Consider the following 15,824-nt stretch of genomic DNA (forward strand, 5'->3'; position numbering starts at 1 on the left):
TGTGTGCATGCTTGCGTATGTGTGTGTCTGCGTGTCCTTGTGCGTGTGTGTGTGTGTGTGTGTGTGTGTGTGTGTGTGTGTGTGTGTGTGTGTGTGTGTGTGTGTGTGTGTGTGTGTGTGTGTGTGTGTGTGTGTGTGTGTGGGTGTGTGAACAACAAGGGTGTCAGGGCCAATTCAGCAGGGGATTAACTGAGAGAACATGTGAGTCACTAAACACCTGGGATTCAGAGTTTCACACAAACACAGAAACTGGGATGATTAATAATAATACCAATACTACTACTACTGCTAATACTAATACTAATACTATTCATATTACTATTACTACTGGGATGATTAATAATACTACTAATACTACTACTACTACTACTACTACTACTACTACTACTACTACTACTACTACTACTACTATTACTGGGATGATTAATAATAATACCAATACTACTACTACTACTACTACTACTACTACTGGGATGATTAATAATACTACTAATACTACTACTACTACTACTACTACTACTACTACTACTACTACTATTACTGGGATGATTAATAATAATACCAATACTACTACTACTACTAATACTACTACTACTACTACTAGTACTACTAATACTATTACTACTACTGGGATGATAAATAATAATACCAATACTACTACTACTACTACTAATACTAATACTAATACTAATACTAATACTACTAGTACTACTAATACTAATACTACTACTACTACTGGGATGATTAATAATAATACCAATACTACTAATACTAATACTACTACTACTACTACTACTAATACTAATACTAATACTATTAATATTACTACTACTACTGGGATGATTAATAATAATACCAATACTACTACTACTACTAATACAAATACTAATACTATTAACATTACTACTACTACTGGGATGATCAATAATAGTACTAATACTACTACTACTACTACTACTACTACTACTACTACTACTACTGGGATGATTAATAATACCACTAATACTAATACTACCACTAATACTAATAATACTACTAACAACACTTCCAATAATAGTACTCCTAATAATAATTCTACCAATACTAATACTACTAATACTAATAATAAAAAATAGTACTAATACTAATAATACCACAAATAATAATACTAATAATAATACTAATAATAATAATACCAATAATAATACTAATAATAATACTAATAACAAATAATACTGCTAATACTAATAATAATACTAATAATAATACTAATAATAATACTAATAATAATACTAATAACAAATAATACTGCTAATACTAATAAAACCACTAATAATAATACCAATAATAATACCACTAATAATAATACCAATAATAATACCACTAATAATAATACTACTAGTAATATACTAATACTAATAATACCACTAATAATAATACTACTAGTAATATACTAATACTAATAATACCACTAATAATAATACCAATAATAATACCACTAATAATAATACTAATGCAAATAATACCACCAATAATAATAATACTAATAATAATAATAATAATACTACTACTAATATTACCGCTAATACTAATAATACTACTAACAATACTTCCAATAATAATTATCCTAGTAATAATACTACCAATACTAGTACTGCTGATACTAATACTACTAATACTGCTGATAATAATATGAATACTAATACTAATATGAATACTAATAGTACCAATACTAATACTACCAATACTAATACTACTAATAATACTAATACTGACACCACTAATACTAATACGGCCAATACTAATACTACTAATGCAAATGTTTACTAATAATAGTACTAATACTAATAATGCTAATCATACTACTAATACTAATACTAATTATACTAATACTACTAATACTAATACTAATACTAATACTAATAATGCTAATACTAATTCTACTAATTTATTTTATTTTTTATTTCACCTTTATTTAACCAGGTAGGCAAGTTGAGAACAAGTTCTCATTTACAACTACAGCCTGGCCAAGATAAAGCACAGCAGTTCGACAAATACAACAACAGAGTTACACATGGAGTAAAACAAACATACAGTCAATAATACAGTAGAAAAATAAGTCTATATACAATGTGAGCAAATGAGGTGAGATAAGGGTGGTAAAGGCAAAAAAAGGCCATGGTGGCAAAGTAAATACAATATAGAAAGTAAAACACTGGAGTGGTAGATTTGCAGTGGAAGAATGTACAAAGAAGAGATAGAAATAATGGGGTGCAAAGGAGCAAAATAAATAATTAATTAAATACGGTAGGGAAAGAGGTAGTTGTTTGGGCAAAATTATAGGTGGGCTATGTACAGGTGCAGTAACCTGTGAGCTGCTCTGACAGCTGGTGCTTAAAGCTAGTGAGGGAGATAAGTGTTTCCAGTTTCAGAGATTTTGTAATTCTTTTTGTAATTTGTTCCAGTCATTGGCAGCAGAAAACTGGAAGGAGAGGCGGCCAAAGGGAGAATTGGTTTTGGGGGTGACCAAAGAGATATACCTTCTGGAGCGCGTGCTACAGGTGGGTGCTGCTATGGTGACCAGCGAGCTGAGATAAGGGGGGACTTTACCTAGCAGGGTCTTGTAGATGACCTGGAGCCAGTGGGTTTGGCGACGAGTATGAAGCGAGGGCCAGCCATCGAGAGCGTGTAGGTCGCAGTGGTGGGTAGTATATGGGGTTTTGGTGACAAAATGGATGGCACTGTGATAGACTGCATCCAATTTATTCAGTAAGGTATTGGAGGCTATTTTGTAGATGACATCGCCAAAGTCGAGGATTGGTAGGATGGTCAGTTTTACAAGTGTATGTTTGGCAGCATGAGTGAAGGATGCTTTGTTGCGAAATAGGAAGTCAATTCTAGATTTAACTTTGGATTGGAGATGTTTGATGTGAGTCTGGAAGGAGAGTTTACAGTCTAACCAGACACCAAGGTATTTGTAGTTGTCCACGTATTCTAAGTCAGAGCCGTCCAGAGTAGTGATGTTGGACAGGCGGGCAGGTGCAGGCAGTGATCGGTTGAAGAGCATACATTGACTTTTACTTCTATTTGAGAGCAATTGGAGGCCACGGAAGGAGAGTTGTATGGCATTGAAGCTTGTCTGGAGGGTTGTTAACACAGTGTCCAAAGAAGGGCCAGAAGTATACAGAATGGTGTCGTCTGCGTAGAGGTGGATCAGAGAATCACCAGCAGCAAGAGCGACCTCATTGATGTATACATAGAAGATAGTCGGCCCAAGAATTTAACCCTGTGGCACCCCCATAGAGACTGCCAGAGGCCCACTGACACACTGAACTCTATCAGAGAAGTAGTTGGTGAACATGGCGAGGAAATCATTTGAGAAACCAAGGCTATCGAGTCTGCCGATGAGGATGTGGTGATTGACAGAGTCGAAAGCCTTGGCCAGGTCAACAAATACGGCTGCACAGTATTGTTTCTTATCGCAGGCGGTTAAGATATCATTTAGGACCTTGAGCGTGGCTGAGGTGCACCCAGGACCAGCTCTGAAACCAGATTGCATAACGGAGAAGATATGGTGGGATTCGAAATGGTCGGTGATCTGTTTGTTGACTTGGCTTTCGAAGACCTTAGAAAGGCAGGGTAGGATAGATATAGGTCTGTAGCAGTTTGGGCCAAGAGTGTCGGGGATGACGTGAGCTCCTTTCCAATCTTTGGGAATCTCAGACGACACGAAAGAGAAGTTAAACAGGCTAGTAATAGGGGTTGCAACAATTTCGTCAGATAATTTTAGAAAGAAAGGGTCCAGATTGTCTAGCCCGGCTGATTTGTAGGGGTCCAGATTTTGCAGCTCTTTCAGAACAACAGCTGACTGGATTTGGGAGAAGGGGGAAGGCTTGGGCGAGTTAATGTGGGGGGTGCAGTGCTGTTAACCAGGTTAGGGGTAGCCAGGTGGAAAGCATGGCCAGCCGTAGAAAAATGCTTATTGAAATTCTCAATTATAGTGGTGACAGTGTTTCCTATCCTCAGTGCAGTGGGCAGCTGGGAGGAGGTGCTCTTATTCTCCATGGACTTTACAGTGTCCCAGAACCTTTTTGAGTTTGCGTTGCAGGAAGCAAATTTCTGCTTTAAAAAGCTAGCCTTTTCTAACTGCCTGTGTATATTGGTTTCTAGCTTCCCAGAAAAGTTGCATATCACGGGGGCTGTTCGATGCTAATGCAGAACGCCATAGGATGTTTTTGTGTTGGTTAAGGGCAGTCAGGTCTGGAGAGAACCAAGGGCTATATCTGTTCCTGGTTTTACATTTCTTGAATGGGGCATGCTTATTTAAGATGGTGAGGAAGGCATTTAAAAAAAAAATAGGCATCCTCTACTGACGGGATGAGGTCAATATCCTTCCAGGATACCCCGGCCAGGTCGATTAGAAAGGCCTGCTTGCTGAAGTGTTTCAAGGAGCATTTGATAGTGATGAGTGGAGGTCATTTGACTGCTGATCCATTACAGATGCAGGCAATGAGGCAGTGATCGCTGTGATCTTGGTTGAAAACAGCAGAGGTGTATTTAGAGGTTAAGTTGGTTAGGATGATATCTATGAGGGTGCCCGTGTTTACAGCTTTGGGTTGGTACCTGGTAGGTTAATTGATCATTTGTGTGAGATTGAGGGCATCAAACTTAGATTGTAGGATGGCTCGGGTGTTAAGCATGTTCCAGTTTACGTCGCCTAGCAGCACGAGTTCCGAAGATAGATGGATGGGGGTAAATCAGTTCACATATGGTGTCCAGAGCACAGCTGGGGGCAGAGGGTGGTCTATAGCAGGCAGCAATGGTGAGAGACTTGTTTTCAGAGAGGTGGATTTTTAAAAGTAGAAGTTCAAATTGTTTGTGTACTGACCCGGATAGTAGGACAGAACTCTGCAGGCTATCTCTGAAGAAAATGTTGTCGATTGGGATGAAGATTTCAGAATTTTTGGTGGTCTTCCTAAGCCAGGATTCAGACACGGCTAGAACATCCAGGTTGGCAGAGTGTGCTAAAGCAGTGAATAAAACAAACTTATGAAACCAAGGCTATTACGGTTACAGAAGTTATCAAAAGAGAGCGCCTGTGGAATAGGAGTGAAGCTAGGCACTGCAGGGCCTGGATTCACCTCTACATCACCAGAGGAACAGAGGAGGAGTAGGATAAGGGTACGGCTAAAAGCTATGAGAATTGGTCGTCTAGAACGTCCGGAACAGAGCGTAAAAGAAGGTTTCTGGGGGGCAATAAAATAGCTTCAAGGTAGAATGTACAGACAAAGGTATGGTAGGATGTGAATACAGTGGAGGTAAACCTAGGTATTGAGTGATGATGAAAGAGATATTGTCTCTAGAAACATCATTGAAACCAGGTGATGTCATCGCATATGTGGGTGGTGGAACTGAAAGGTTGGATAAGGAATAATGAGCAGGGCTAGAGGCTCTACAGTGAAATAAGCCAATAAACACTAACCAGAACAGCAATTGACAAGGCATATTGACATTAAGGAGAGGCATGCTTAGTCGAGTGATCATAAGGGTCCAGTGAGTAGTGAGGTTGGTTGGGGTCACGGCGATTTAGACAGCTAGCCAGGCAAGCTAGTAGAAGATGGAGGTCTGTTTTTAGCCACCCCATGCGTTTCCGTCGGTAGATTAGTGGGGTTCCGTGTGGTAGAGGGGATCAATCCAATTGGCAAAATAGTTCTAGTTTTAGTGGCCCAAGAAGATTGTTCGATAGACCTGTTCAGATAGCAGCCGATATGCGATTTGATTCCCAAGCTCTCACACATTTTACTGAGCATGATCTATGATGAAATAGACTAGAAGCATTTATATAACATGGCTTGCATGTCCAAATAATGTCTCCATAGTAATCTGTCTCCATAGTAATCTGTCTCCATAGTAATCTGTCTCCATAGTAATCTGTCCCCATAGTAATCTGTCTCCATAGTAATCTGTCTCCATAGTAATCTGTCTCCATAGTAATATGTCTCCATAGTAATCTGTCTCCATAGTAATATGTCTCCATAGTAATCTGTCTCCATAGTAATCTGTCCCCATAGTAATCTGTCTCCATAGTAATCTGTCTCCTATAGTAATCTGTCTCCTATAGTAATCTGTCTCCATAGTAATCTGTCTCCATAGTAATCTGTCTCCTATAGTAATCTGTCTCCATAGTAATCTGTCTCCATAGTAATCTGTCTCCATAGTAATCTGTCCCCATAGTAATCTGTCCCCATAGTAATCTGTCTCCATAGTAATCTGTCCCCATAGTAATCTGTCCCCATAGTAATCTGTCTCCATAGTAATCTGTCCCCATAGTAATCTGTCTCCATAGTAATCTGTCCCCATAGTAATCTGTCCCCATAGTAATCTGTCTCCATAGTAATCTGTCCCCATAGTAATCTGTCCCCATAGTAATCTGTCCCCATAGTAATCTGTCCCATAGTAATCTGTCTCCATAGTAATCTGTCTCCATAGTAATCTGTCCCCATAGTAATCTGTCTCCATAGTAATCTGTCCCCATAGTAATCTGTCTCCATAGTAATCTGTCCCATAGTAATCTGTCCCCATAGTAATCTGTCTCCATAGTAATCTGTCCCCATAGTAATCTGTCCCCATAGTAATCTGTCTCCATAGTCATCTGTCCCCATAGTAATCTGTCTCCATAGTAATCTGTCCCCATAGTAATCTGTCCCCATAGTAATCTGTCTCCATAGTAATCTGTCCCCATAGTAATCTGTCTCCATAGTAATCTGTCTCCATAGTAATCTGTCTCCATAGTAATCTGTCTCCATAGTAATCTGTCTCCATAGTAATGTCTCCATAGTAATCTGTCCCCATAGTAATCTGTCTCCATAGTAATCTGTCTCCATAGTAATCTGTCTCCATAGTAATATGTCTCCATAGTAATCTGTCTCCATAGTAATATGTCTCCATAGTAATCTGTCTCCATAGTAATCTGTCCCCATAGTAATCTGTCTCCATAGTAATCTGTCTCCTATAGTAATCTGTCTCCTATAGTAATCTGTCTCCATAGTAATCTGTCTCCATAGTAATCTGTCTCCTATAGTAAATCTGTCTCCATAGTAATCTGTCTCCATAGTAATCTGTCTCCATAGTAATCTGTCTCCATAGTAATCTGTCCCCATAGTAATCTGTCCCCATAGTAATCTGTCTCCATAGTAATCTGTCCCCATAGTAATCTGTCCCCATAGTAATCTGTCTCCATAGTAATCTGTCCCCATAGTAATCTGTCCCCATAGTAATCTGTCTCCATAGTAATCTGTCCCCATAGTAATCTGTCCCCATAGTAATCTGTCTCCATAGTAATCTGTCCCCATAGTAATCTGTCCCCATAGTAATCTGTCCCCATAGTAATCTGTCTCCATAGTAATCTGTCCCATAGTAATCTGTCCCCATAGTAATCTGTCTCCATAGTAATCTGTCCCCATAGTAATCTGTCCCCATAGTAATCTGTCTCCATAGTAATCTGTCCCCATAGTAATCTGTCCCCATAGTAATCTGTCTCCATAGTATCTGTCCCCATAGTAATCTGTCCCATAGTAATCTGTCTCCATAGTAATCTGTCCCCATAGTAATCTGTCTCCATAGTAATCTGTCCCCATAGTAATCTGTCCCCATAGTAATCTGTCTCCATAGTAATCTGTCCCCATAGTAATCTGTCTCCATAGTAATCTGTCTCCATAGTAATCTGTCTCCATAGTAATCTGTCTCCATAGTAATCTGTCTCCATAGTAATGTCTCCATAGTAATCTGTCCCCATAGTAATCTGTCTCCATAGTAATCTGTCCCATAGTAATCTGTCTCCATAGTAATCTGTCCCCATAGTAATCTGTCCCCATAGTAATCTGTCCCCATAGTAATCTGTCTCCATAGTAATCTGTCTCCATAGTAATCTGTCTCCTATAGTAATCTGTCCCCATAGTAATCTGTCCCCATAGTAATCTGTCCCCATAGTAATCTGTCCCCATAGTAATCTGTCCCCATAGTAATCTGTCCCCATAGTAATCTGTCTCCATAGTAATCTGTCTCCATAGTAATCTGTCTCCATAGTAATCTGTCTCCTATAGTAATCTGTCCCATAGTAATCTGTCCCCATAGTAATCTGTCTCCATAGTAATCTGTCCCCATAGTAATCTGTCTCCATAGTAATCTGTCTCCATAGTAATCTGCCTCCATAGTAATCTGTCTCCATAGTAATCTGTCTCCATAGTAATCTGTCTCCATAGTAATCTGTCCCCATAGTAATCTGTCTCCATAGTAATCTGTCTCCATAGTAATCTGTCTCCATAGTAATCTGTCCCCATAGTAATCTGTCTCCATAGTAATCTGTCTCCATAGTAATCTGTCTCCATAGTAATCTGTCTCCATAGTAATCTGTCTCCTATAGTAATCTGTCTCCATAGTAATCTGTCTCCTATAGCTATAGTGACCCAAGAAAAAAAAAAGGAAAAAAATCCAATAGATCTATTCAGATAGCAGCCGATAAAACAGCTAACGATTAGCGGGCCGCAGATGGGCGTTCAGGTAACGTCGCGACGGAGGGGCCAGTTGGATAACTCCCTCGGGCAGATAACGTCGGTAGTCCAGTCATGAAGGCCCGGTGGGGCTCCGCATTGGCAGTAAAACGGGTCCGGATAGGTGATTGTAGCCCAGGAGTGGCTGATGGAACTCTTCAGCTGGCTCCGGAATAATTGATGCTTGCTCCGGGATCGACGTAAGCCAATAGTCACACGGATAGCAACTAGCTAGATGCGAGATCCAGGTGTAAATGTCTTTCGGTTGAAATCCGGGGATACGGAGAAAAAAATAGGTCTGGTATGTTCTGGTCTGAGTCGCGTTGTACAAAACTTGCAATAGCTTTTGGAGCTAAAGGATAGCTGATGACCATCTACCGTGGTTAGCTGAATAATACATTAGCCAGTAAACTGGCTAGCTTCTGGTTAGCTTCTGGCTAGCTTCTGGTTAGCTTCTGGCTAGCTTCTGGTTAGCTTCTGGTTAGCTTCTGGCTAGCTTCTGGTTAGCTTCTGGTTAGCTTCTGGCTAGCTTCTGGCTAGCTTCTATTGTGGATTTCAGATTTGAGGTAAATAATACTTTTTTAAATTGGTGAGGCGGGTTGCAGGAGTTTTGAAGTTGAGTTTTTGGAAAAGAAAATATATAAAAGAAATGCGAAGAAAGATGTAAATATATATATACGGGACACGACAAGACGAGGACAAAGGACGTCTGACTGCTATGCCATCTTGGAGAATAAGAGAACTAATACTAATACTAATAATAGGCCACATGTTGTGTCTGGCTTCCTCTCCTCCTCTCTCTGGCCTCCTCTCCTCCTCACTCTGGCTTCCTCTCCTCCTCTCTCTCTGGCCTCATCTCCTCCCTTCTCTCTCTGGCCTCTCCTTCTCTCTCTCTGGCCTCTCCTCCTCTCTCTCTCTGGCCTCCTCTCCTTCTCTCTCCTTCTGGCGTCCTCTTCTCCTCTCTCTCTCTGCCCTCATCTCCTCCCTTCTCTCTGGCCTCCTCTCCTTCTCTCTCTCTCTGGCTACCTCTCCTCCTCTCTCTGGCCTCCTCTCCTCCCCTCTCTCTCTGGCCTCCTCTCCTCCTCTCACTCTGGCCTCCTCTCCTCCCTTCTCTCTCTGGCCTCCTCTCCTTCTCTCTCCTTCTGGCTTCCTCCTCTCCTCCTCCCTCTCTCTGGCCTCCTCTCCTTCTCGCTCTTTGGCCTCCACTCCACCTCTCTGCCTAGCTCAAATCAAAACAAAGTTTATTGGTCGCCTACACAGATTTGCAGATGTTATCGCAGGTGCGTGTGTTTGTAGCTCCAACAGTAGTACCTAGCAATATGCTTGTGTTTTAGCTCCAACAGTAATACCTAGCAATATGCTTGTGTTTTAGCTCTAACAGTAATACCTAGCAATATGCTTGTGTTGTAGCTACAACAGTAATACCTAGCACTATGCTTGTGTTTATAGATGCAGAAACACAAGCATATTGCCCCACAGAGCTGCATGATATCTAGGCCTAATTAATTGGTGAACTGTTTGAATCATGGAAATAGAATGATTCATATAAGTTTATAGTTAGAATATAGTGGGCAGTACCTTGAATACATTGTTGTTTGCCATGACAACGAATTAATAAAGCCAGGGAGGAATTATTGACAGGGTAGGAAAAAATATGTTGGTGTGTCAGTGTGTCCAGGGGAACCTGGAAACACTGATAGATGTTACGTGTTTTCTGACCTCATGTAGGTAGCTAGCTAAAATAGTCATGCTTTGCCTATTCCTCTCTGATCTAGAAGATACCGTTTCACAAACAACATGGTTATCTAAGCCAATATCAGCACTGGTATCAGGCTGTATTTGCTAGCTACGTTTCCTCTGACTCTTAGTACGTTTAACAAGCTAGCTAGCCAGCTAAGTATCGATTAGCATTAGCGTCTAATACAATTTATTTTTAGCTTGAACTAGACAAACTAGCATACAGTAAAATACACAAACTATTTAAGAGTGTAATTATAGATCGCTTGTAGAAAGCAGCACAATTGTTACCAACATCTCCCTGCGTCTATCTGACTGAACGGCAAGAAAATGATTGTGACTTCGTGTTCATTCCTTGAGTGACAGGGGGCAGAGCTTGATGAGGGGGGGGGTGGGGCTTGGTGTAGAAGGGGGCAGGGCTTGGTGAGGGAGGGGGCTTGTGAGGGAGGGGGTGGGGCTAGGTCTGAATGGGGGCAGGGCTTGGCTTGGTGAGGGAGGGAGGGGGTGGGGCCTGGTGTGAATGGGGGCAGGGCTTGGCTTGGTGAGGGAGGGGGTGGGGCTTGGTGTGGAAGGGGGCAGGGCTTGGTGTGGAAGGGGGCAGGGCTTTGGTCTGAGTTTCATATCACATTTACAAAACAAACATTAAAATACTGTTATAGAAGGTCAACTAAAAACCCAAACCGGTTCCTACATCAATACTGGTATATAATAAAATAGGTCCCAGGCTTAGTGATGAGCTTAAAGGGCACTCCCCTCTTCCCCTCTTCCCTCCCCTCCCCTCACCCCTCTCCTCTCTTTTCTCCATTCTCCTGTCCTCTCCTCTAACCTCTCCTCTCTTTTCTCTCCTCTCCTCTACCCTCTCCTCTTTCCTCTCCTCTCCTTTCTCTCCTCTCCCCTCTCCTCTCTCCTCTCCTCTCCTTTCTCGCCTCTCCCCTCTGCTCTCTCCTCTCTTTTCTCCATTCTCCTGTCCTCTCCTCTACCCTCTCCTCTCTTTTCTCTCCTCTCCTCTACCCTCTCCTCTCTCCTCTCCTCTCCTTTCTCACCTCTCCCCTCTGCTCTCTTTTCTCCCCTCTCCTCTCCTCTCCCCTCTCCTCTCCTGTCTTCTCCTCTACCCTCTCCTCTCCTTTCTCTCCTCTACCCTCTCCCCTTTCCTCTCCTCTCTTTCTCCCCTCTCCTCTCCTCTACCCCCTCCTCTCCTTTCTCTCCTCTCATTTCTCTCCTCTCCTCTACCCTCTCCTCTCCTTTCTCTCCTCTCATTTCTCCACTCTCCTCTCCTCTCCTCTACCCGCTCCTCTCCTCTCCTCTACCCTCTCCTTTCTCTCCTCTCTTTTCTCTCTTCTCCTCTACCCTCTCCCCTCTCCTCTCCTTTCTTGCCTCTCCCCTTTCCTTTCTCCTCTCCCCTCTGCTCTCTTTTCTCCCCTCCCCTCTCCTCTCCTCTACCCTCCTCTCCTCTCCTCTCCTCTCCTCTCCTCTCCTCTCCTCTCCTCTCCTCTCCTCTCCTCTCCTCTCCTCTCCTCTCCTCTCCTCTCCTCTCCTCTCCTCTCCTCTCCTCTCTTTTCTCTCTTCTCCTCTACCCTCTCTCCTTTCCTCTCCTCTCCCCTCTGCTCTCTTTTCTCTCCTCTCCTCTCCTCTCCTCTCCTCTCCTCCTCCTCTCCTCTCCTCTCCTCTCCTCTCCTCTCCTCTCCTCTCCTCTCCTCTCCTCTCCTCTCCTCTCCTCTCCTCTCCTCTCCTGTCCTCTCCTCTCCTCTCCTCTCTTTTCTCTCTTCTCCTCTACCCTCTCCCCTTTCCTCTCCTTTCTCACCTCTCCCCTCTCCCCTTTTTTCTTTCCTCTCTTTGCCTCTTTCCCCCCTGCCCTTTCCCCTTGTGTCTCCAGAGGGGTGAGATTTAGGCCCTCTTTAGGGGATGGCAGGGGGAGGGGTGGGTGTTAATTGAACTTGCAGGCCTCTATTGATTGGTCCCCTGTGTCCCCTCTTGTCTGATAGATTATAGAACTGTTAATGGCAGCACGCCACAGAGAGAGGGCACAGCTGTTCTCCAACACACACACACACGCTCTGGGCACTTATCGGTGTGTGTGTGTGTGTGTGTGTGTGTGCGCGCGTGTGCATGTGTGTGTGTGATTTTAAATCATCATTTTTAATTGTGGGTTACAGTTGAAAAGTAAGTTAGGTTTAGCAGAATGTGCTATATTGGTATAAAAGTTTTACACGGGCCTCCCGGGTGGCGCAGTGGTTAAGGGCGCTGTACTCCAGCGCCAGCTGTGCCACCAGAGACTCTGGGTTCGCGCCCAGGCTCTGTCGTAACCGGCCACGACTGGGAGGTCCGAGGGGCAACGCACAATTGGCCTAGCGTCGTCCGGCTTAGGGAGGGGTTAGCCGGTAGGGATATCCATGTCTCATCGCGCACTAGCGACTCCTGTGGCGGGCCGGGCGAAGTGCACGCTAACCAAGGTTGCCAGGTGCACGGTGTTTCCTCCTCCGACACATTGGTGCGGCTGGCTTCCAGGTTGGATGCGCGCTGTGTTAAGAAGCAGTGCGGCTTGGTTGGGTTGTGTATCGGAGAACGCATGACTTTCAACCTTCATCTCTCCCGAGCCCATACGGGAGTTGTAGCGATGAGACAAGATAGTAGCTACTAAAAACAATTGGAGACCACGAAATTGGGGAGAAAAAGGGGTAAAATTCAACAACAAAAAAACAAAACAGAATAAAGTTTTACATACTAAAATTCTTTACACACACACACACTGCTTTAAGGATCAGTGTCCTGCTAGTGGGACACCTTCCCGTGAAACTGTGGGGCACGTAAATCAAATCAATTCTAATAAATATTATGGATTTTAAACATTTATGTACATATAAGTGTCTTGTATCATCTGAAAGCTTAATTTCTAGTTATTCTGACTGCACTGTCTGATTTACAGTAGCTATTTCAGCGAAAACACGCCATGCGATTGTTTGAGGACGGCGCCCCACATCAAAATATTTTTTCCACCGGCACAGGTTTCTTACATTCACATATAATGATTAAATATTCACTTACTTTTTGAAAATCTTCCTCTGATTTGTCATCCAAAGGGTCCCAGCTGTAACATGTAATGTCGTTTTTTTTGAAAATCTTCCTCTGATTTGTCATCCAAAGGGTCCCAGCTGTAACATGCAATGTCGTTTTGTTTGAAAATCTTCCTCTGATTTGTCATCCAAAGGGTCCCAGCTGTAACATGTAGTGTCATTTTGTTTGAAAATCTTCCTCTGATTTGTCATCCAAAGGGTCCCAGCTGTAACATGTAGTGTCATTTTGTTTGAAAATCTTCCTCTGATTTGTCATCCAAAGGGTCCCAGCTGTAACGTTTTGTGATTAACATACAGAGAAAGGAATACGAAAATCTAAAAAACTTTGTTTCAACAAGTCAAAATACGTTTATATTTACTCCCCGGACACCCTTAAATGTAATCAATCTATAATATATCTTCCCGGGAAAGAAGTTCAAAAGGAAACTGATTTTTGCAGGTGTGCAACTTCGTCGTGGCGCGCAAAGACACGGATTTCCATGTCTGTGACCTGACACTAAAACTTTCTTATTCGTTTTTGAAGTTTTAAAGCCTGAAACCTTAACATAGACTGCTGACACCCTGTGGAGGGAGCTATTTTACAATATGACCTTTCTCTTGCATTTCTAATGGTCTCTCATAAAAATAATTCCAGTTTGTTATTCTTTGGATTTTCTCCTACCATATCTATTGTGTTATATTCTCCTACCATATCTATTGTGTTATATTCTCCTACCATATCTATTGTGTTATATTCTCCTACCATATCTATTGTGCTATATTCTCCTACATTATTTTAACATTTCTACAAACGTCAAAGTGTTTTCTTTCCAATGGTACCAATTATATGCTTATCCTGGCCTCAGGGCCTGTGCAACAGGCAGTTTACTTTGGGCACGTCAGTCAGTTGGAAATGTAGATAAAAGGAACATAGCCCTGAGAAGTTTTAAGATAAACGGTCTAACTGATGTGATTGTCTTACCGAGCTACTTTAAGATAAACGGAATAACTGATGTGATTGTCTTACCGAGCTACTTTAAGATAAACGGACTAACTGATGTGATTGTCTTACCGAGCTACTTCAAGATAAACGGACTAACTGATGTGATTGTCTTACCGAGCTACTTCAAGATAAACGGACTAACTGATGTGATTGTCTTACCGAGCTACTTTAAGATAAACGGTCTAACTGATGTGATTGTCTTACCGAGCTACTTCAAGATAAACGGACTAACTGATGTGATTGTCTTACCGAGCTACTTTAAGATAAATGGTCTAACTGATGTGATTGTCTTACCGAGCTACTTTAAGATAAACGGTCTAACTGATGTGATTGTCTTACCGAGCTACTTCAAGATAAACGGACTAACTGATGTGATTGTCTTACCGAGCTACTTTAAGATAAACGGTCTAACTGATGTGATTGTCTTACCGAGCTACTTCAAGATAAACGGACTAACTGATGTGATTGTCTTACCGAGCTACTTCAAGATAAACGGTCTAACTCATGTGATTGTCTTACCGAGCTACTTTAAGATAAACGGTCTAACTGATGTGATTGTCTTACCGAGCTACTTTAAGATAAACGGACTAACTGATATGATTGTCTTACCGAGCTACTTCAAGATAAACGGTCTAACTGATGTGATTGTCTTACCGAGCTACTTCAAGATAAACGGTCTAACTGATGTGATTGTCTTACCGAGCTACTTTAAGATAAACGGACTAACTGATGTGATTGTCTTACCGAGCTACTTCAAGATAAACGGACTAACTGATATGATTGTCTTACCGAGCTACTTCAAGATAAACGGACTAACTGATGTGATTGTCTTACCGAGCTACTTCAAGATAAACGGTCTAACTGATGTGATTGTCTTACCGAGCTACTTCAAGATAAACGGACTAACTGATATGATTGTCTTACCGAGCTACTTTAAGATAAACGGACTAATTGATGTGATTGTCTTACCGAGCTACTTCAAGATAAACGGACTAACTGATATGATTGTCTTACCGAGCTACTTCAAGATAAACGGACTAACTGATGTGATTGTCTTACCGAGCTACTTTAAGATAAACGGACTAACTGATGTGATTGTCTTACCGAGTTACTTTAAGATAAACGGACTAACTGATATGATTGTCTTACCGAGCTACTTCAAGATAAACAGACTAGCTGATGTGATTGTTTTACCGAGCTACTTTAAAATGAATGGACTAACTGAAAGTCGCTCTGTAAAGAAAGACTGAAATGTAAATGTGTACTGCGTTCCTTGACTGAGGCCATGTCAGATCCAGGAGGGCTTGTCTCCCAACCATCTGAAGAAAGCCAAGCTCATGTTTTTCTACAGCAGATACCCTTCATCCAACATGCTCAAGACGTTCTTCTCAGACGTCAAGGTAAGCTTCGCACTTCCTCTCCTCTCCACTCCTCTCCTCTCCTCTTTACTCCACTCCTCTCCTCTTACTCCTCTCCTCTCCACTCCTCTCCTCTCCACTCCTCTCC

The 15,824-nt window shown here is 42.1% G+C and overlaps 1 protein-coding gene across 1 annotated transcript in view; it reads left to right on the top strand.

Moving 5' to 3' along the window:
* Nucleotides 1–15,775, top strand: part of LOC109884499 (prospero homeobox protein 1) — a gene marked incomplete at its 3' end in the record, with an annotated part of 39,645 nt that extends 23,870 nt beyond the window's left edge. The window contains exon 5 of the mRNA XM_031829285.1: nucleotides 15,611–15,775. Within this exon, the coding sequence (XP_031685145.1) occupies nucleotides 15,611–15,775 (165 nt within the window). The remainder of the gene's footprint in view (nucleotides 1–15,610) is intronic.
* Between the last annotated feature and the right edge of the window lie 49 nt (nucleotides 15,776–15,824).

Source organism: Oncorhynchus kisutch, linkage group LG7 (assembly GCF_002021735.2).
Source record: "Oncorhynchus kisutch isolate 150728-3 linkage group LG7, Okis_V2, whole genome shotgun sequence".
NCBI classification, from domain to species: domain Eukaryota; kingdom Metazoa; phylum Chordata; class Actinopteri; order Salmoniformes; family Salmonidae; genus Oncorhynchus; species Oncorhynchus kisutch.